The sequence below is a fragment of the Lissotriton helveticus genome, chromosome 6 (assembly GCF_964261635.1).
Source record: "Lissotriton helveticus chromosome 6, aLisHel1.1, whole genome shotgun sequence".
NCBI lineage: Eukaryota > Metazoa > Chordata > Amphibia > Caudata > Salamandridae > Lissotriton > Lissotriton helveticus.
This window is the reverse complement of record NC_136067.1, coordinates 597,902,800-597,924,887: the sequence shown is the minus strand read 5'-3', so window position 1 is coordinate 597,924,887 and position 22,088 is coordinate 597,902,800. Positions and strand designations below refer to the sequence as shown.

General features: G+C 49.6%; 1 protein-coding gene across 2 annotated transcripts in view; it reads right to left on the bottom strand.

The window, feature by feature from the left end:
• LOC144762785 (putative ATP-dependent RNA helicase DDX43) overlaps positions 1-22,088 on the bottom strand; it is a 989,943-nt gene that overhangs the window by 778,151 nt on the left and 189,704 nt on the right. For both annotated transcript variants that reach the window (XM_078648055.1, XM_078648054.1), the window contains exon 5: positions 9,313-9,394. In XM_078648055.1, the coding sequence (XP_078504181.1) occupies positions 9,313-9,394 (82 nt within the window). The remainder of the gene's footprint in view (positions 1-9,312; positions 9,395-22,088) is intronic.

Genomic DNA, 22,088 nt, shown 5'->3' with positions numbered 1-22,088 from the left:
CTACTGGCAATGGGGAAAGACCAGCCCCTTCATGGAGCACAAACGAACAAAATTATGCAGTACACTGTGCCGGGGCCACCGCCCGTAGAGCGCAGCAGACCGCCTCCTAAGCAGGGGCCACGGCAGGGAATAGCGGCCCAAGACTAGGCTGATATCCTGAAGGCCATTAAGGATTCGAGAGTGGGGCTGGAATCGAAGATGGATGGCATGGCGATGGACATAAACCACCTGGGGAGTGTGGCAGACTGCGTCACTACCACTGAGGGGGACCTGGCCTCCCTGAAGACGGAGGTCCAATACCTACGGGCGACGGTGTCCGCACTTCGGGAGCATACCTCTCATCTGGAGGACAGAGCGGAAGATGCGGAGGGGCGCTCCAGGAGGAACAACCTCCGCTTCCTGGGCTTTCCGGAGAAGGCGGAGGGGCAGGCGGCGGACCTGTTTTTGGAAGATTGGATCGGCACTGCCCTACCGGGCCTTCGGCTCTCCCGGATGTTTGCGGTGGTGCGGGCCCACCGATCCCTGGGTCCCCCCCCGAAACCAGGGGCGCCGCCCCAAACTCTAATCACACACCTGTTTAACTTCAGGGACTGGGGTGGCATCCTGTTCATCCGCAAGAAGCCCCCCCCACCCCAAGTTTGAAAACCATGAGATTCATATCTACCCGTACTACACCAAGAAATCGGAACCGGAGGGCACTGTGGACCCGAATGTAGGCAGTTCTGAAGACGCTTGAGGGGAGGACAGGATCCCAATCTGGGGCGCTACGATTTATCCTTATCCAGCATCTGCAGTGGTGGGGTCAGTTTTTTGCGACTTCGTACTCGGGGTTTGCTAAGGGGCACTCATATGGGTGGCACCTGGAGTTCCCTTTAAGCTGTTACGCTGTTCCCCTGACGGGAGGTATGTGGTGGTGAAGGGGACGCTGGACGGGACCGCTGGACGGGAGACACGTGTGTTTCATTAATATTTATGCCCCAAACACTGTTGACGGAGAATTCCTGCCTGGGATCTTGGGATCATTAGATTTGGCGCCAGACGTAGAACTTATTGTAGCTTGAGACTTTAATTGTGCCTTAGACGGGGACTGTGACAGACACCCCCCAAAAGCAGAGGCGAAGCCTAAAACGCGGGACGCCATACGTCAAATGCTGGGTAATTATCGTCTATTGGATATTTGGCGGCACCGTAATCCTGATAGCTGGGTGTACTCCTGCTTCACTCCGGCAGCCAATACCTATAGCAGACTGGACTACTGTTTCATGCAAGAAACTGCGGCGGGGCGTGTTCTAGAAATGCAATACTTGGCCAGATATCTGTCGGATCATTTCCCCCTGCTGGTGGCCTATTGTTTGGGTCGCCTGCGTTCCAAAATTCCGTTATGGTGACTCAATACTGAGGCGCTGACGACCCGGTCTACAAGGAGGCGGTTGAGAATGGGCTGGAAGGTTACTTTGAACAGAACTGGAACACTGTGAGCTCCAGGGCAGTGGAATGGGACGCATTGAAGGTGGTGCTGAGGGGGATATGTAGGTCAACTGAGGCAGGGGTACGGAGGGTGCTAGAGCGAGACCTGGGACAACAGGAAGATAGGTTACGTACCTTAGAGAAGAACCTCCCCACGGACCCGGAGGGACAGGCCCGGTGGACGGACCAGCGACAGAGGGTGGGGGAACTATGGAACTCACTGGGCAAGTATAATAGGACCCAGAGTAGACGTCGGTGGTACACGGAGGGGGACAAGGCCGGGCGCCTATTGGCACGGTTGATAAAAACTGAGACACAACCCCTCCCGATCCTGGCTCTGCAAACAGAGGGGGGGTCGGCTAGTTTACACCCAGCACGAAATCACTAACGCCTTCAGCACGCACCTGCAATATATATATTCGGAGCCTGGGCCCGCCGTTGACCCTCAGGACTTAGAGGCATACCTTGCCGATGGAATTGCCTTGCCTTGACCCGGATAGTCAGAACTCACTAGGGGTGCCTTTCAGCAGAGAGGAGATAGGAGCAGCAGTTGCCCACCTGCGAGCGGCTAAATCCCCGGGAAGGAGTAGTTTCTGTCCTGTAACTCCAGTTCTGTAGTAGGGGTATCTCTGTTATAGTCATAATCTAGTGAATAGTCCCGCCCATGTGCGTGGACCCCTGAGCAATCAAAAATAATCTCTTAAGGTGTCGAAAAATGCAGAACTGCACAGACACTTAAGAGAGAATTAAAGAAAGATAATGCAGCCAATATCCACAGGCTACACTGTCCAGTACTTCAACTAGAAATTCCACCAAAAATCCACAAACCGCTAAGCCTGTCCAGATTTCCCTTGCTTTAACATCAAAAACCCTCTGGAATAATAGAGAGGAAGACATGGACAGACAAGCCCCATAAGCTGCCATTATTATTATTTTTTTTTTGTAAAACAATTTTTATTGCAGAGATATTGTCAAATATACTGTATAAACATCATCAAGAACTCCAGTACAACTGCAGACACTGTCCGATTATCGTTTGTATACACAGCCTTTCGACCCACATCCCGGAGGTTGGGCGGCGGTCAATCTTGTAGTATGGTGCAGTTGGTACCCGTAGAAACAGCTCATCTGTACAATGTTCTCCGCTTTTATTTCGTCAACGCCTATCGTGCCCCCCTGCTCTACGGTTGTGTATAATCTCTCTCCATCCAAATAAACAGGTCAACTTTACTTCCCTCTCCCCTCCCATACCTCCCCGTCCCCCTGGTGTCTAAGCCTACGTGTCCAGTGTAAAATATCGGGCAAAGCTGTGTGAGTAGGATTGTGGAAACAGTACATTAGGTGCTTGTGTCAGGTGTCAGTGCAGGGTCCGATACCTCTTCTCTCGGGGCTTCCTGTAGTGCCACTCCCTCCTCCTCGTCACTCAACTCCATACTATCTCTGAGCGCCTGGACTAGGGCTTCCCATGCCAGCGCCGCCTCCTGAGCCTTATCATTTGCTGTCCGCCGGGCCAGTTGGTATCTGAGTGTGCTTTCTGCCGCTGCCCATTTCAGAAATTCGTTCAGCCATTTTTTGTGTGTCGGAGCGGACTTTGACTTCCAACCCCTAGTGAGCTCCCTCTTTGCGATCAGAAGGCCCATGTCAATAAAATAAGCTGCCATTATGTGGCTCAGAACAGGATACTGTGCCTTTAAGAGAACCTTCCAGAACTTCACAGTATCCCAGAATGCACTGCAGGTCCCTTTTACTTTCAGGTTTTTTTAAGGCGTAACACGCCAGACCTGTAGCATTCCTTACATGAATATCTTTCTTCACCGGGGAGGAGGGAGGGCGCTTATGACTATAACAGAGATACCCCTACTACAGAACTGGAGTTACAGGACAGAAACTACTCCTTCTGTAGTAGGGGATCTCTGTGTATAGTCATAATCTAGTGAATAGAATGGGAAGCCCATCCCCACACCAAAGCGGCGGTGGAGAAAAGAGAAATGACACCACTACTGTGCGAACAGATTTCGCCGTGAAGCCTGCCCAACCTGAGCGTCTGCCCTGGCATCAGTGTCCAGGCAGTAATGCTTAGCAAAGGTATGGACAGATCTCTGCAATTGGAACATTACGGAGCAAAGCAGTCGTGGCAGCTTTGCCCCTGGTGGAATGAGCCTTAGGTTTACCCCTAAGGTCTTACCAGCTTTTTGGTAACACAACTGTATACAGGACACAATCCACCTAGAAATGGACTGTTTAGAGGTAGCAAGACCTGTCCTGACTGATCCATAATTGATAAACAATTGGCCTGACCTACAAATATCCTTGGTTTTATCCAGATAAAATTTCAACACCCTCCTGACATCCAGGGAATGCAGGGACCTTTCCGCTGGAGATGAAGGATTCTGAAAAACGTAGGTAAAGTTATGGTCTGGTTAAAATGAAAGTCAGATATAACTTAAGGAAGAAATTTAGGGTGAGTACGCATAACAACCTTAGCAGCATGAAATACAGTATAAGGTTGATGGCAACACAACGCCTGAATTTCACTCACCCTGTGGGCCGATGTAATGGCCACAAGGAACGCTGCCTTCCAGGACAGGTGCTGCAACGAAGCCTTATGAATAGGTTCAAAAGGCTCCTTCATCAATCTGGACAGCACCACATTCAATTCCCATGAAGGCGAAGGAAGCCGGACAGGAGGGAACACTTTCTTCAAGCCTTCCAAAAAATCTGTGATCATAGGGATCTGAAAGAAGGAAGTCTGTGAAGGGCCTTTCTGTAGGCAGACTATGCAGTCAGATGAACCTTAATGGAATGGACATTAAGGCCAGACTGCGCCAGATGTAGAAGATATGGAAGGATGACATCTTCCTTACATGTCGTCGGGTCATAGTTCTTGGACTTGTACCAGATGCAAAACCTCTTCCACTTGTAATCCTAGTTCTCTTCCAGGGGTATACTCATTAAAGTCATAAGCACTGAATTCTCTCCGCCCATGAGCGGGAACCCGGAACACATAATAAAATATATATATATATGTGTGTAAATATATAACAATAGTACATAGTACTAAACAAATTATACACATATATATGTATAAACCAATAATATGCAGCCCAACATAACCCATAGGCTAATAAAGCCATCATTACATATTTTCTGCAGTATGAAAATAAACTATATAAACAATGCAATAAACAGGCATGAGCCTAAAAAGCATTCCATAATCAGCAAAAAACCTTTTATTTTCATCAAAGAATTTGTAATAAAAGGCAATTAGCCTAAGAAGGCTGCATACAGAAAAACTATCCCTGTACAGAAAATCAGACTGACACCTCGCCTTTAAGGCCTCAGAGAATCTGAACACTTTGCCTTTAAGGCCTCCAGGGGAACTCTGTTCCCATCATGCACCACAGGTGACAGTTAGGTCAGTTATTTTGTACTGTACAGTAAACTTAGCAGGTATCTGCATTCAGAAATACAATATTACCATATTAACAAAACCATAAAGCTACTGCTCGCCCAGGGAGGCGGGAGGGTGCTTATGACTTTAATGAGTATACCCCTGGAAAAGAACTAGGATTACAGGTAAGTAACTAATCCTTCTCTTCCGGGGATACACATGAATAGTGATAAGCACTGAATAGAGTAGCAAGCTCATACCCACCAGACGTGGGCGAACAGAAAAAATAAAAACAGCTTTAACACACAGATCTCAGCTAGAATTAGCAAATACAGTTCTGAGAGATGCTTCCCAACTTGTGCATCTGCCTGTGTGTTGGAGTCAAGTCAAAAATGGCGAGTAAAAGTATGCACTGAACGGCAAGTAGCTGTCTTACAGATTTCTGCCATAGAAACATTTCTAAGGAGAGTTGTGGTGGAAGCTTTCCCTCTTGTAGAATGCGCCTTTGGTCTTCACGACAAAGACCTATTTGACAACTGATAAGCTAGAAGAATACAAGAAACAATCCATCTAGAAATGGACCTCTTAGATGCTGCAGAGCCTGTATTAATAGGACCATAGTTAATGAACAAACGGTCTGACTGTCTCAAAGTCTTTGTTCTGTCCAAGTAAAACTGAAGGACCCTCTTCAGATCTAAGGAGTGAAGAGCCCCGTTCAGCAGGACCGGTAGGATTTGAGAAAAAAGTAGGCAAGGTTATGGCCTGATTAATATGAAAATCTGACACTACCTTGGGCAGAAAAGCAGGATGCGTCCTGAGTACCACTCTATTAGAATGAAACACAGTGAACGGTTCTTTGCAACACAGAGCCTGAATCTCGCTCACTCTACGAGCAGAAGTAATGGCTACCAGGACCGCTACCTTCCAAGTTAAGTGTTGCAAGGAAGTCTTATGTATAGGTTCAAAAGGAGCACTCATTAACTTAGTTAACACCACATTAAGCTCCCAAGGTGGAGAAGGTGCCCTGACTGGCGGATACACCTTTCTTAAACCTTCCAGAAAATCCTTCACTACAGGCATCCTAAAGAAGGAGGTCTGAGTAGGTGATTTTCTGTAGGCTGTGATCGCAGCAAGGTGGACTTTAATAGTATTAAATTGAAGACCAGATCTTTCTAAATGTAAGAGATTAGGCAAATTCGCCTGTTCCTGACCATGGATAGGATCAAAACCATTACTCTCACACCACAGATAAAATCGTTTCCATTCAAATCCATAGGATTTCCTTGTAGAAGGCAGCTTCGCCTCCTTAAGGATGTGCATACAGTCAGGACTCAACTCAGGGCTCGACAAATTCTAAAAAGGGTACTAGTCCTGCAGGTCTAGTACAATGGAAAATCCCCTCGACCTGACTGCACCCACTTGACCTCAGTCTCTGAAAACGGAGCAAAAGTGACAAGATAAAAAGATTTAAAGGCATCTTTATTGCTCATTCCCTTTGTGAGCAATAAAAATGCCTTTAAATCGTGTCATCTTGTCACTTTTACTCCATTTGCAAAGACAGAGGACAAAACTTAGTTTGATTTCCTACTCGCCAGAAAGGGCGAGTAGGACCTAAAAATAACTCGTCCTCATCCATTCTCCCTCGCAAATGCGAGTGGATTTGTCGAGCCCTGCAACTGCAAGTGTCCATGCTGGATGACTTCAGGAGCCATGCTGCCAGGCGTAGGGAGGACAGATTGGGGTGGAACACTCTCCCCTTCAGCTTGGACAGAAGATCCGGGCGACACGGCAATCTCCTGTGTGGCACATCTTAAGAATCTCCGATGTTTGGGACTGATTGGGATATGAAAATATGCATCTTCTATGTCGAGCGATGTCATGAAGTCTCCTTCATTTAAGAGGCCTAGGATAACGGAAAGGGTTACCATTCTATACTTGTTGAGATTCCTCAGGTCCAGTATCGTTCTCCATTCTCCTGATTTCTTTTTAATTAGGAAAAAACGTGAATAAAAACCTTTTACTTTTTGTGAGATCAGGATTTCCTCTAATGCTCCTTCTGGCGAGCATGACCAAAGCCTCTTTGCATAATAAGTGAAGATGAGGTGGAGGGACGCTTGGGTGGAGTAATCGGCAGGCACTGAATGAATGCTAGTGTGACCATTGGTGACAAAGTCCAGCACCCAGAGATCCATTGTAATTTTGCAGCACAGGTGGACATAGCTGGGAAATCTTAGCACCCACAGGTTAGGAGAGGAGGGGAGGGAATCTTGTACTCTGGTGTGCTCATTTCTTCCTGCTTGTGTCACAACCTTGCTGAGGCATTCGTTTGCGGCCTCCCTGGCAAGAGAAACCAGCCATTGATGACCACTGGTAAGATGGAGGATGGTAAGATTGTTCGTTCTGTGACTGGTAAGGCTGATACTGTTGCGTCCTCTGGTAACCTCCTTTGTAAGGGGTAAATCCTCGTCCCCCAGCACCTCTGAAGGGCAATGTTCTGTATTGCAATGTGCCCAATGACTTTGAAGTGCTAGTGTCATTCTTAATTGCCAACAGTGCCTCGTCAATGTGCTTTCCGAACAGTGATTCACCATCAAAAGCCACATCCAAAACTTATTTATTATTATTTATTGTCTAAAACCAGTATTGGCTACATCAAGGGCACAGTCAATGTTTTCTGAAGCTACATGCTCTCCTTCCAATAGTATCTTTTGTGCCTCTTTTCTCTTGTCCTCACAGACACCTCACACACCATGTACCACGCGGTATGCACTCACACACACAAAAAACACACTTTAGACAGTGTCAACACACAGCACGTCGAGCTTACACACACACACACACATATATATATATATATATATATATATATATATATATATATATATATATATATATATAGCACAAACACACACAGAGCTCACACTGTTAGTATCCATACCACAAAATCAAATACTTGAGACCAGCATGACAACATCAATGCAGCATTTTTTTTAAAGTCCGTTTCAGTGGAAGCAGTGTAAACACATGCCAAGCTGCGATCAGGCGTCCTGAGTCAATACTTGCAAATGTTTCCCACCGAATGTACGAAAAGTTCGCAGGTGCAAGTGATAGGAGCTGGTAATAAGATGTTAAACCTTTTTTCTTTTATGCATGAGAAATGTAGTTTGAAAAGCACATTTGATCCTCCAAGATGTCTTCAGGTGTGGGTATGAAGTGGGATTAAACGTTGGCTTCTGCATCAAGAAGCCATTTACGAACTGCATGGTTGGCGTCTGATCCAAAAGTTATTTGTAATAAGAGCGGAGAGGAAGCTGGTGTGGTGTTTTTTAATCAAAATAAAATCGGTCAATGGGGGGGCTACCTTTCTTGTGCTGCCCATACTAAAAGGGCCATTGTTCAGAAATTAGGGGGAGTTTAGAGCTGTTAAGACATGCTATATAATTGTTTCGCAAGATATGGAAGACTGTATGGATTTGAGCTTGCAACAGCTTTCTAAATAATTGGAATCAGGCATTGTCTAAGAGTAACATGGTTCAGGAGTTTTGCATCTTATTGTGACCATACTATTATTAAAAAAAATGGCTGTGTGGCATTCTTAGTGTATTAGAGAAGTGCACATAATGATAATGTAACATTTTAAAGGCACACAGCAGAAGAATAAGAAAGGAAAAGAGTGGCGGTTGGTGAGAGACACTGCTTTCTGACTCGGAGAGCCATGCGCAGCAGAAGTAACCCTGGCTTGAGCAAGCAGCCTCACAGACAAGTTACAGGAAGGAAAGAAGGGATCTTTTCACCTCCAAGGTGCAGTTAAATAGCACTGTCTGCATAAGCATATGATCTGTAAATAAATGAACAAAGCTTTCACTCAGGCGTGTGGGAGCCAAGGCGGGTATGTGGTGTGTAAGATAACGCACTCCTTGATTAGAGCATGAAGTGCTGTATGTTATATAATACACGAACTGTAGCTGCTGATGAGGGTTATGAGCAAAGGCACAGTATGTAAAACATTGACAGAAGGATCCTATACATTTCATTAAAGTAAACACGGTTGGTAATCAGCACAGAAGCACACACAAAGAGAACCTGCTCCATCAGGTCGTAGTGCAGTGTCACTGAGAAGCCCAGGTCACAAAGAACTCTGAAGAGTTTGCAGGGGAAAAGTCAGCGGCTGTGGAAGGATTTCATGACAATGAGGAGGGTGCGCTTCTTCCTCTGCAGCCTTCCTGAAGTTATGCTGGCTGAGTGGGGGGAAGGTGGCTGGCTATCCTTGCTCCCAGTAGTGAGGTATTGTGCTACCGTTTTGTGTAGTGTGTGACTAATGAGGCACGCAAGCTTTCGAAGTTCGAATTTAGTACGTCATATACCATAGTGTAACTTTACTCACAGCAGAACAGGCAGAACAAGATCAGCTATCCTGTTTCCTTAGGAAAACAATATTTCCAAAACATACTTACCTCCAGTTCGAAACTTCTTCTTGTGTTAGGGATGCAACGGTGTGGGCTTCTTTGTAGAAATGCTTCTCAATTGGAGGAAGGTCTTAGAATAAATAGCAAATTAAAATAATTATGTATAATTTATATATTATATGCCCATAATGTATATGTAAAGACCAAAGGTAGATGATTCTAAAGTTTGTAAATGCACTCAGGCTATTCTAAAGTCTATGTTTTACAATAAAATATAACTGATAAAAAAGGATTCTTTATCACACATCACAATGCATTTAATTGATAAAATAGTTACTTTGAGTAGTGAAGACAAGTTACTTACCTTCAGTAATGCTTTTTCTGATGGTTACTCCATGTAACCACAGATTTCTCTCTGGTTTGGTGAATCGACAGACTCAGTGTTTTGAGAGCTCAGCCATGAGAGGCTCGTTGGGCCTCTCAGCACCAGTCTGGCAATCCCCCCCTCCAACAATTTGACCCTTTTCAGGGATATGTCAAGGGCTCAGCATATCGATAGCTGACCCACACAACAAGCCCTGAAGTGATAGAAGCCATGGGCCCAATAAACAACACCGAAAACTAACAGGTCATCAGGAGCTGGTAGGTCCCAATATGTTGCCCCTCTGGCAACAATAAACTAGTTACTTACCTTCAGTAAAACCTTATCTGGTAGAGGCTACCTAACTGCAGATTTCTTACCTTACAATTATCCCCAGGCGTCAGACTTGATCCGGAAATGTTTGTGTGCAGTAGTCCTGTACGCAGGTAGGTGGTGTCATTCAGCTCCGCATGATGTCCTCCGAGCCAGAAGTTACATGCAATGTGCTATAAAGGCGCCGGTTTCTTTTTGAGACTTTCCACGCAGGGAGTGTGGAGACACGGAGAGCACGGACCATTGGTGTGGAACATTAGCGCACTGAAAGGGAAACCCTGTCTCTAAAAGTCAGTTTGCAGACCGGGCAGGATGGGTGAGTCGATAAGGAATCTGCAGCTATGCAGAGTCTCTACCAGATAAGGTGTTACCAAAGGGAAGTAACTTGTTCATCTGATAAGAGACTTCTAGCAGCAGATTCCTCATCTTAGAATAGATACCCAAGCAATACTTTCCCGGAGGTGATCTTCAAAACAATTTCACACACAAAAAGTCTTGCAGGACCGAACAGGCAAAGTGTCCTTCCCGCAGACCTGACTGTCCAGCCAGTAGTGTTTTGTTAAATTTGTGCAGAGAGGCCCACGTTGCAGCCTCCAGGACCGGAACTCCGCGTGTTAAAACATAGGTCACAGCCTTGGCTCTGGTGGAATGACCACGCAAGCCATCAGGGAGTTACTTCTTGGTCAATGCATAGTAGACCTTAACATAGAGCACAATCCACCTGGAGATTGTCCCCTTCTGCACTGCCTTTCCCTTCTTCGCTCCGAAATATCTCACAAAGAGTTTGTCATCCACCCGGAATGCTCACGTGCAGTCATGGTAGAACAACAACGCTCTTTTGGTCTCGAGTCAAAGTTGCTCCTCTTCTATACAGTGATGCAGCGGAGCGTAAAAAGTAGGCAGCTGGCCTACATGAAAGGGAGTGACAACTTTTCTGGGTAGATGTTCAAGTATGGAGGCTTGGATGTCAATGCTGGAAGCTCACTGAGCCTCCTGGCAGATGTTATTGCCACCAGGAAGGCACTCTTGATGCTAAGGAAGGACAGTTGTGCAAGGGCTCAAAGGGAACGTACATCAGAAATGTCAGTACTAGATTAAGGTCCAACTGAGGCATGATGTAGGGGGAAGGTGGAAACATGCTACAGACCTAAGAGCCTATGTACAATAGGGGATTTTAAGAGAGATGACTGGTCAGGAAACAGTAGAAAGATGTTGTAGCAGAAAGAAAGCACTTTAGGGTGACCAGAACAGAACTCTGCTGGGCAATGAAAAGACTAAATAGAAGAACATGAAAAAAGGGGAGCAGAAAGGGGGTAAAATGTTTTTTTCTGCACACCATGCCACAGGCTTGCCCCAACGGCAAGCATACGCCATTTTGTGGACATATGCCTGGGTGCCAAGACAACAGTACAGCCTGTGTGAGGAAGGTCAATCGCTCTAAAGTGTTACTGTTCAATCTCCTTACAAGAAGGCGGAGCATTGACAGGTTCGGGTGGACAACCCTCCCCTGCTGGACCAGTAGACGACCCTCCCGAAGGGGTAGCCTGACCGAGGTACCAATACAATAGCTAAGGATACCAAACCCTATGAGTCCAGTCCAGAGCAACAAGGATGACTTGGGCCCAGTCATTCCTAATCTTTTTGATAGCTCTGAGAAGGAGTGGCATGTGCGGAAAGGCGTACAGGAGGCCTGCGCTCCACTTGAGACGAAAAGTCTAAGGGAGAGTCACCATGGAAACTCCAGTGTGCAAAACTACTGACATTGCACATTCTCGGCGGTCGCGAACAGATCTAAGCAAGGATCTCCTCACTGCAGAAAGACACCTTGCACCACCTCACAAGGGAGGAGCAATTTGTGATCCGCTTGGCATCTTCGGCTGAGTATGTCCGCCCTGGTGTTTAGAGAGCCTGTCAAGTGTTGAACCACGAGGGATATACCCTGAATTTCCAGCAATGTTCAGAGACACAGGGCCTCTTGACAAATGGTCCACAACCCCACCTTATCCTGTTTGTTGCAGCACCACATGGTGGTGGTGGTGTCCATGAACACCTGTACTAGCCTTCCTTTGATGGAGGGCAGAAAGGCTTTTAATGCCAACCATATCACCAGGAGCTCAAAATGGTTGAAGTAGAGTCCTGATTCTGCCAGAACAGGGAGGACTCTGATCCTCTCCACCTCTCTCAGATGGCAGCCCCATCCAAGGAGTGACGCATCTGTAACCACTCTAATATCGGTTATGGGTAAGGACAAGGGTCTGCCACTGACCCAATCGCAGTTTGTTAACCACCACTGCAGGTATTTTGCAGTTCTCTCTGAAATGTGAACTATGTTTAAGAGATTTCCCTGATGAGGCCCCACTGGAACTTCAGGTCCTACTGCAGAGCCCGCATATGCCAGAGGGCATGTGTCACAAGCAGGAGGCCATGAGGTTCAGCAGTCTCACAGAACAGTCTCACCGAAATCCAGGATGGAGGCTGAAACATCAGAATCATAGCCTGAATATTCTAGGGTCTCCGTTCGGGAGGATAATACCAAAACCGCACCGTGTCTTGAACAGCTCAGATGAAAGGGAGCGTCAGAGGGAGTCAGGCGTGACTTCAGCATGCTAATAGTGAACCCCAGCGAATGAAGGAGGTCCACCGTAGTCTGGAGGTGGAAGACGACAGCCTAGGACAAGCCCGCCTTCAACAACCAGTCAACAAGATAGGGGTAGACCAGCATTCTTAATCTCTGTAGATGAGCCGCAAACCACCTCTTTTGGTCCAGCCTGCCAATACAACATTTGTGCCTGACAAACTGGTGGTATAGTCTCTGGTCAGTCACTTCTCTCCCCCAGCCCAGTGCCACCATTAAGGCTTTGCCCTTAGCGCCAGCTTGATCTATTTAGGTAGGTGTTTGAGGCTCTCCTCCACCCGCAGGCTCTTGCCTTTACATCATCCCTGGTGGTCTAGTGGACGAGCACTCTGCTCTTCTGCTATTCCGCTCTGTTCTGCGTCCCTTGCTTCTCTTGTTTTGCCTTTTTGCCTCTTGTTTTGCCTGGTTTCTGTCTCATCTTTTGCCTTGTATTCTGCCTTTTTTGCATTTGGCCTTGTTTTTGCCTTTTTCTCGTTGTTGCCTTCCCCCTCTTTGTGCCACTTTCTCTTTGCCTATTTTGCTTACCGTCTTTTTCCCTCTTGCCCTCCCTATTCCCTGATCCCACGCTCCCTGCCGTTGCTGCCCCTGTGGCCCCTCCTCTCCAGCAAGTTGCTACTGCCGCCCTCCCTCTGACCCCTACTTAATATCCGCTGCTGTGCAGCAAGGAGGGCAAGACCTCTGAAGCCCGGTCAATCACTGCTCTCCACCCCACAGCTCCACCGTTAAGGGTCTGCCCTTAGTGCCAGCTTGAGCTCTTCAGGTAGGTGTTCGAGGACCTGCTCCACCCGCAGGCTCCTGTATGTGCCTGATCCCTGGTGGTCTTGTGGAAGAGCACTCTGCTCTTCTGCTATTCAACTCTGTTCTATGTCCCTTGCTTCTCTTGTTTTTCCATTTTGTCTCTTGTTTTGACCTTGCCTTTTTGCCTCTGGTTGTGCCTTGTTTCTTTCTCGTATTTTCCCTCGTAGTCTGTCTTTGCTTGCTCGTGTTTTGCCTTTTTTCTCTTGTGTTTGCCTTTTTCTCGTGTTTGCCTTCGCACTCTTCGTGCCTAGTTTATTTGCCTGTTTCGCTTCCCGTCTTTTTCCCTCTTACCCTCCCTGCTCCCTCTTTCTACTCTACCCGCCTCTGCTGCCCCCGCCCTCCCAGCGTGGCACTCCCGCCTCCCAGCTGACCGTTCTCCCCTGACCCCTACTTACTGGCGGCCATCATGCAGCCACGCAGCTGGCGTTCCAAAGGCTAACCTGTCTGTGCCTGTCCGCAACCCGAACGCGACCAGCACCAGGTAGCCTGGTCCCCCGCCCCTACGACCCCAGCACCCTCCACGCACTCATCCCGGACGCAACAACTGCCAGCTCTCGACACTGAGCAAAACCCAAGGCCTCGATCTCCTGCTGACACTGCGGCCGCCCCTTCACCCACCTCCGGACCCAGGCAGCCAACCCCAACCCACCTGACGCAACTGCACACAAGCCACTGAGCTCCTCAATGTACGCTCCCTGCAGACATGCCGTAGAAATCTGGGACCTCCTCAACTCTCACAGATGACGTCTCCTTCCTTACAGAGACCTGGACTGACGCCAGCTCCGTACCCCAACATGGCAACCGCCATCCACCACGGATACAAGATCCTAAGGAAAGACAGCCCTAACCGCCCAAGAGGAGGACTCGCCATCGTCCACAAAAGTTCCCTCCGACTCACAACCACCAACTAAGACGACGCCTTGCCCCTATGGAACACATTACCTTCCAGATCCAGCCCAACCCCAGAACGTCACTCCGCGGAACACTTGCCCACAGACCTCCTAGACCCCGCACCCCCTTCACCAATGTCATTGCAGACCATATCGCACCCCAGGCCCTCAACTCTACAGACTACATACCTCTCAGAGACATGAACTTCCACCTGGACAACCACAGAAATCCCAACACCATCACCCTCCTGGAGAACCTCACCAACATAGGACTGAAGCAACTTGTCTCCACCCCCACTCCCACAAGCGCACACTCCGCCCCCCCACGCAGAAGCTGGAACAAAGTCTCACAAGAACTCTTCACTTCTGTCCTCACCTGCACTCCTCCCCCAACTACGACAGACGCCAACACAGCAGCAAACATCCACCAATAGATCGCCAACTGCACCAACACTCTCACCCCCCTCCAGAACATGAGACGACACAACAAGAAAGCCAAATGGTTCACCACAGATCTCTGAGAATCTAAGCGCTCCTGCCTACTGGAGAAAATGAGGAGAAACAGCAAAACCCCTAAAGCACATACCACCAACAAAGCAACCACCATTGCACACCACAAACTCGTCAAATCAACAAAGAAAAACTTCATCCAGGACAGAATGCTCTCCAATGGCCACAACTCCAATGAACTCTTCACCATCAAACCCAACAGCGAAACAACCAACGTCCCTCCTTCCCAAGACCTCTGCAAAAAACTCAGGTCCTTCTTTCACCTCAAGGTCAAGATGCTCAACGACAACTTTGACGACAAAGACCACGGCACCACCTCAACTCCCATACCCAACGACGCTATCCAACAGACCCTTCTTACCTGGACCCTTTTCACTACAGAAGACACCTTAAAGACCATGAAAAGCATCTACTCCGGAGCACCTACTGACCCCTGCCCGCCGCACATCTTCCACAGGGCCACCACTGCTATCGCACCTGAGCTATGCCAAACAACCAACTGCTCACTCGAGGCCGCCACATTCCCAGACAACTGGAAACGTGCAGAAGCCAACCCCCTCCTAATAAAGCCCTCCGCAGACCCGACTAATCTCAAGAACATCAGGCCCATCCCACTCCTTTATGCCGCCAAAGGCGTTGAAAAGGCAGTCAACAAGGGGAGGAGCTTAGCGCGCATCCAAGATGGTCGCGTGAGCACAGGGCTCCCGAGACCCTCGCCGCCTCCCGCATATATCCTGCCACTAATCCTGACACAGATGACGGGTTATTGAAGATTTAACCCTGCTGATCTGAATGCTCTTTTCCGAATTTGATTTGGATGCCGGGAACCGGACTTACTCCGTTTGCAAGTTGGCGGCCTACCACGGGGAGCAGCCTGGGACTCAGGTCCCCGAAGTACCCGGGTGGTAATTGAACAACAACGGCCAGTGGAGGTTGTCTTGTGCCCCTGTGGTACTTTCGGTTTCGTTTTCGGACTCTCTGGGCTGAACCCAGCTTCCATCTTACTCCAGTCTCCCGAGGTCTACACTTGGCTTGTGCGCTGTCCCGCCACTCTTCGTGCTTTAGACTATTCGGAGATTGACCTGAGGAGGAGCCATTCATACCAGATCTCAAAGGGCCCTCAGGGGCACGTTGCACACTATGGCGGGCAAGCCTGAAGGCGATAAGCGGACGACCAAGAACACGCACCGAGGGGGTGCCTCTCAATCGAACATCATGGATCGCTACACCTGTCCTAAAGGTTCCCCCAGTGGTGCGTGCAACACACCGGACGACACCAGAGATGGTTCTGTGTCAACGGTGGAACTGACCTTGCGGGACGTCATGGGCGCCATTGCGGAGATTAAGACTTCCGTGGGCCAGCAGTATGAGACACTGGCCTTGAAGTTAGACACGGTGGCGATCGACATTAACTTGATCAGGACAGATCTGGCGAAGACCAATGAAAGGGTCAAGTCTTTGGACATCAAGACCGCCAGTCTTGCAACCGACGTGTCTGATCTTCAAACTGAGGTCCGAAACCTACGCTCCACTAACGACCTGTTCGCCCGCCGGTTGGAAGACTCAGAGAGTCGTGCAAGGCGCAACAATGTCCGCATTATTGGGGTTCCGGAGAAGTCCTCTGAGATGACTACAGATCTCCTCGTGGAGGACCGGATACTGAACCATCTGGCCCCCAAAGGCCTCAGTAACTTTTTTGCAGTTGAGCGCGCCCACCGTGTTCCGGGTGGAGCTCATAAGCCAGGCGCTCCGCCGCGACCCATAATAGCTAGAATTTTCAACTTCAGGGACAGGGACGCTATTCTACAGGCATCGCGAACCGGAGGGCCCACGAAATATGAGAATGCAACCGTCAGCTTTTACCCGGACTTTACCCAAGCAGTTCAGAAGCAGAGAATGGAATTTATGGGGGTCAAGCGGAGGATGCAGGACATGGGAGTGAAGTACTCTATGCTCTTTCCTGCCCGGCTTCGGGTTGAATACAACGAGCGAACGCTTTTCTTTGATCGGCCTGAGGTCGTCAGTGACTGGCTAGACACTATACCGGCACGTCGAGACCGCCCGGATCTCTCGGAGGGCGCAGAAGGTGGCCTGCAGGAACAGGAGTGAGGGGTGACTACGGCACACCAAGTGACTGGACTTTGCAGCAGTGGTTCGATGATTTCCTATGTGAATACTCTTGTTTGCGGAGCCCGGGGGTGGCGGGGTACGGAACTCTTCCTCCTCCTGGGGTTTCTTTCTTTTTGTAGACCAGTTTCTGGTGAGGGCGACAGGCACACTGCAAGTTGGGGTGGTTCATTGGACTAGCGCAGGGGAGCAGGGTGGGGGGATTTGTTCTAGGAGTTTTCTTGGGGGTGGGCGGGGGGATTTTGTTAGGCTTTGTTGGGTTTAGAGGCAATGTTTCACGATTTATTTTGATTTTGATGTCTGCTTCGCTGGAAGGGGGAGTCGATCCTTACTGTTGGGATCAGGGGTAGGGGGCTGAGGGTCATCAGTTGGAACGTCAATGACCTGGGGGATGGCATCAAGCGGGGTATAGTGTCGCAATTCCTGAAACGTTTCTCCCCTTATGTGGTGTTGTTACAAGAAACGCATTTGATTGGGAACACATGTCGTGCAATGAACCGCCGAGGGTATCGTCTGGTCGCCCACTCCGGATTCACCACTGGGTCGAGAGGGGTGGGGATTCTAGTCAGGAGCTCCCTCCCCCTTGCAATAGACGTGACCACTCTAGATGATAGAGGTAGATATGCTGTTTCCGGCAGATGGGAGGGGAAGACGATCTCTATACTTTCTGTTTATGTCCCGCCTGGCTTACAAACTACGACTTTTACAGACCTGGGGGAGATAATACTGGGACTCCCAGAGGGTATTTTAATTGTGGGCGGAGACTTCAACTCGGTGGTCTGTGGCACAGAGGATCGTAGCCCCCCAAGAGACCTTGTGAAATCACAGTCTTGGTTGAGTAACTTCTTGGAGACGCTGGGTCTAGTGGATTGCTGGAGGTTGATGCACCCTGGGCAGGCACAGAACACCTTTCATTCTGGAGCGCACGGAAGCCTCTCCCGACTTGATTACATGCTTGTGCTGGCGGCGCAGGCCGTCTCGGTTAGGGAGGTTAGACACCTGGCCCAGTGTATATCCGATCACTCTCCAGTGTGGCTCTCCATTGATGCTCAGTTTGGGGCGGAGGGTAGAGTGGCCCCGATTAATCCCTGGCACTTTCGTAATCCTAAAACCAGGGCGGGTATGGTCAAGTCCATCGATCAGTACTTTGCTGAGAATGTGGGGTCGGTGTCCTCTTCTGTTTCCTTGTGGGAGGCTTTTAAGACAGTGATCCGTGGTCAAGCCCTCTCTCTGATTGCCGATGCTAAGAAAAGGAAGAATGAGGAGGTAGAAAGATTGGAGGCTGACCTCAGTTGCTTGGAGAGAGAGTTGGAGTCTGGTGCGACACAAGAAAGACGGCATGCGTTGCACCTTAAACAGTCAGATTATCGTGCTCTGGTTACAGACGCTGCCAAGGCTATGAGCCGGGAGCAGCGGGGACGATTGTTTGATGTGGGAGATAAAGCGGGAAAGTTGATTGCCTGGTTGGATAAGAAAGAAAGGGCGAGTCGTGTGGTGCCTGTGATAGAACGTGCTGATGGAGTGCGAGTGATTGACCCCGTTGACATAGTGGAGAGTTTTGCGTGTTATTTCCAGAAGGTGTATGCACCAGTCTCAGACGGACCAGAGGAAGACTCGCATCTGTTGCTTAGGGATATCGCCTTGCCCGGTCTGTCTTATTCGGACAAAGAGCTCATGGAATCGGAATTCTCCGTTGATGAAGTGGCGCTCGCTATCCGCTACATCCGTTCGGGCAAGGCCATGGGCCCGAATGGTATTCCCATCGAGCTGTACAAGTTACGTCCGTATAAAATGGCGCCTTATCTCCGCGAGATGTTCCTGGAGTCGCGTGAGATTGGGTCACTCCCACGGGACCAGCGACTTGCATCCATCGTTGTGATTCACAAAGAGGGTAAACCCCGGGATTTATGTGCCTCATATAGACCGATATTACTTTTAAATGCCGAACCCAAAATACAGGCAAAATTGTTGGCTAATCGCCTCATAAAGGTGATTGGCGATTTGATACACCCGGATCAGTCCGGATTTATTCTGCACCGCAACACAGCGCTCAACTTACGTCGTCTTCATGGCGTCTTGGCGAGGGCGGGGTCCTTACGTGAGCCGGCCATCTTGGTGTCCTTGGATGCCACGATGGCCTTTGACACCGTAGAATGGCCGTATTTGTGGGCCGCCCTCGCGAAGTTTGGGTTCGGCCCCAGGTTTATCGGTTGGGTTAAACTCCTGTATGCGGAGCCGCTTGCCCAGGTTGTGGTTAATGGCAGGGTCTCAAAGTCCTTTGTGCTTGGGAGGTGTACACGACAGGGATGCCCGTTATCTCCTTTGCTGTTCGCGCTCGCCCTGGAACCCCTAGCTGCTTGGCTGCGATGGGAACCGTCACTTAAGGGAATCAGATGGACCCCTGACTTTGAGGACCGCCTATCGTTATACGCAGATGATATTCTGCTATACCTCACCTCCCCACGGAAATCGTTGGGAGTACTGTTTGATGTCCTCAGCTCATTTGGCAACAACTCGGGCATGGTGATTAATTGGGCTAAATCCTGCGTCTATGCACTCACTGGTGATGTGCCCCCGCTGCCGCGCAACTGCCCAATACAGATAACGCAGATTGGATTCAAATATTTAGGGATCTTTATATCATTAGACCCCGCGATACGTTATGAGCGCAACCTGCTCCCCCCGCTGCTCCGGCTTAAATCTGATGTAGCGGCCTGGAGTGGCCTACCGTTGTCCCCGCTCGGGAGGGCTGCCCTTTTCAAGATGATGTCCCTGCCCCGGTTCTTATACGCCCTTCAGAATACACTTGATCTCGTACCAGCACGATACTTTCGGGAGGTGGAGGGTCTGCAGAGGCAATTAGTTTGGGGCGGGCGTTCTCGTATCGCTCTTGCAAAATTGACACTGCCTTTGTACGACGGGGGCATTGCATTACCGGACATCAGGCGCTACTATTGGGCATCTCAATTGAGTGCCATTAACCATGCCATGTATGGCCCAACGCCGAATCCTGCGTTTGAAATGGACAAATGGCAGTTGCCGGGAGGGAATTATAACAGGGCATTATTATTTTTTGAATGTGTGTTGACCTCTGAGGCGGAAGCCGGAGGACTTGTTCTTTTTTAAAAATTTTATTTCCTGTCTTTTTAAAACAAAATACTTACTCTCACAAGCACTCTCCACCGCGCCGAGCAGTCTCCCGCATACCCCCTGACACAGCGGATCCTATCGCTGCACCAGGGATTTCCCTCTACCGCCATCGCGGCTCGAAGGCGGAGACACGCCCACACGTGAGACCACGCCCACCCGCAGGCATTCTTAAGCGCTGACTACGAGCGCGCCATTTGAATGTGTGTTGACCTCTGAGGCGGAAGCCGGAGGACTTGTTCTTTTTTAAAAATTGTATTTCCTGTCTTTTTAAAACAAAATACTTACTCTCACGAGCCCTCTCCACCGCGCCGAGCAATCTCCCGCATACCCCCTGACACAGCGGATCCTATCGCTGCACCAGGGATTTCCCTCTACCGCCATCGCGGCTCGAAGGCGGAGACACGCCCACACGTGAGACCACGCCCACCCGCAGGCATTCTTAAGCGCGGACTACGAGCGCGCCATTTGAATGTGTGTTGACCTCTGAGGCGGAAGCCGGAGGACTTGTTCTTTTTTAAAAATTGTATTTCCTGTCTTTTGAAAACAAAATACTTACTCTCACGAGCACTCTCCACCGCGCCGAGCAATCTCCCGCATACCCCCTGACACAGCGGATCCTATCGCTGCACCAGGGATTTCCCTCTACCGCCATCGCGGCTCGAAGGCGGAGACATGCCCACACGTGAGACCACGCCCTCTTCCCTCCCTTCAAATGTGCCAGCCACGCAAGCGCAGCGGACGAGCGCAGCGGGAGCGCCGTTTGCGCGCCGAAGGCGCGCTTAAGGCAAGCCCGTCTGCGCCCGTCGGCGCTCGAACGGGCTCAGGGCTAGAATCCCTGCCGGATCCAGCTCCCACTAGGGTAATATACTCGCGCCGAGACCTTCTCAGTCTCAGACCCACCAACAACAGCACCTGCAACTATGTTCATGACCTAGACGGTCAATTCATTAGCTGCACAATTTGCCGCCCAGCTACAACTATCCATTCCACGCGTCTCCCACCCGGGCCTTAAACTTGCCTCATTGAACTGCAGGTCACTCCCCATGCATGCCCTGCTCATTAACCACCTAATAGAAGACCACAAACTAGACATTCTATTCCTCACGGAAACGTGGATCACCGACCACTCGGACTCGGACGTGGTCTTAGCCCTTCCCCCGGACTATAATATCCGGTCCCAACAACGTCCATCTGGCAGAGGAGGCGGACTGGCCATCCTCTACAGGAATCATTTTTCCTGTAGAACCTACGATGCCCACATCTTGGACTCTGAAAGCCTTCATTTCACCATCCAGCTAGCACCAACTAGCACGCTGTCAGGCCTCCTAGTTTATCGCTCCCCTGGCCACTATGGCCCGTTTGCTAGCGCCCTCCTAGAATCAATAACATCTTTGGCCCATTCCACCTCCAATTTCACTATACTAGGAGACCTAAACATCCATTTCGACGACCCCCTTGACACTGGGGCAGCCGATTTGATCACTGACCTGGCGGCCTATGGCCTCATACTTCCCAACTCCGGAGCCACACACACTAAGGGTCATCTACTAGACCCTGTGTTTACTAATCTCCACACCTTACAAACCAAAGAGTCCCTCCCCCTGCCGTGGACGGACCATTTTTTGGTCCCCTTCCGCTTACCAGGGGCTTTCAGGAAACCCCATAAACCCGCCACCTATACTAGGGATAGAACATGGTCCAGACTCTCGGCTGAGGATTGGGCCAAAGCCCTGGACCAGGCAACCCCTAGTCCATCGGAGGACCCAGCCACCGCGGACAGAAAGTTCAGGGAGTGGATCTCCACCTCCCTCGACTCCATCCTCCCCATAAAAACCCGTGAGGATAAAAACGGGAAAACTGGGTCAGCTCCATGGTACAGCCCGGAACTAAGAACTCTCCGCATAGAGTGTAAAAAAACGGAGCGACTATGGAGAAGGGACTGGCTCCAGACTAACAAGGACGCCTATCGTAGATCGGTAAGATCTTACAAAGCCGCCTTGAGGCTCACCAAAGCCGCATA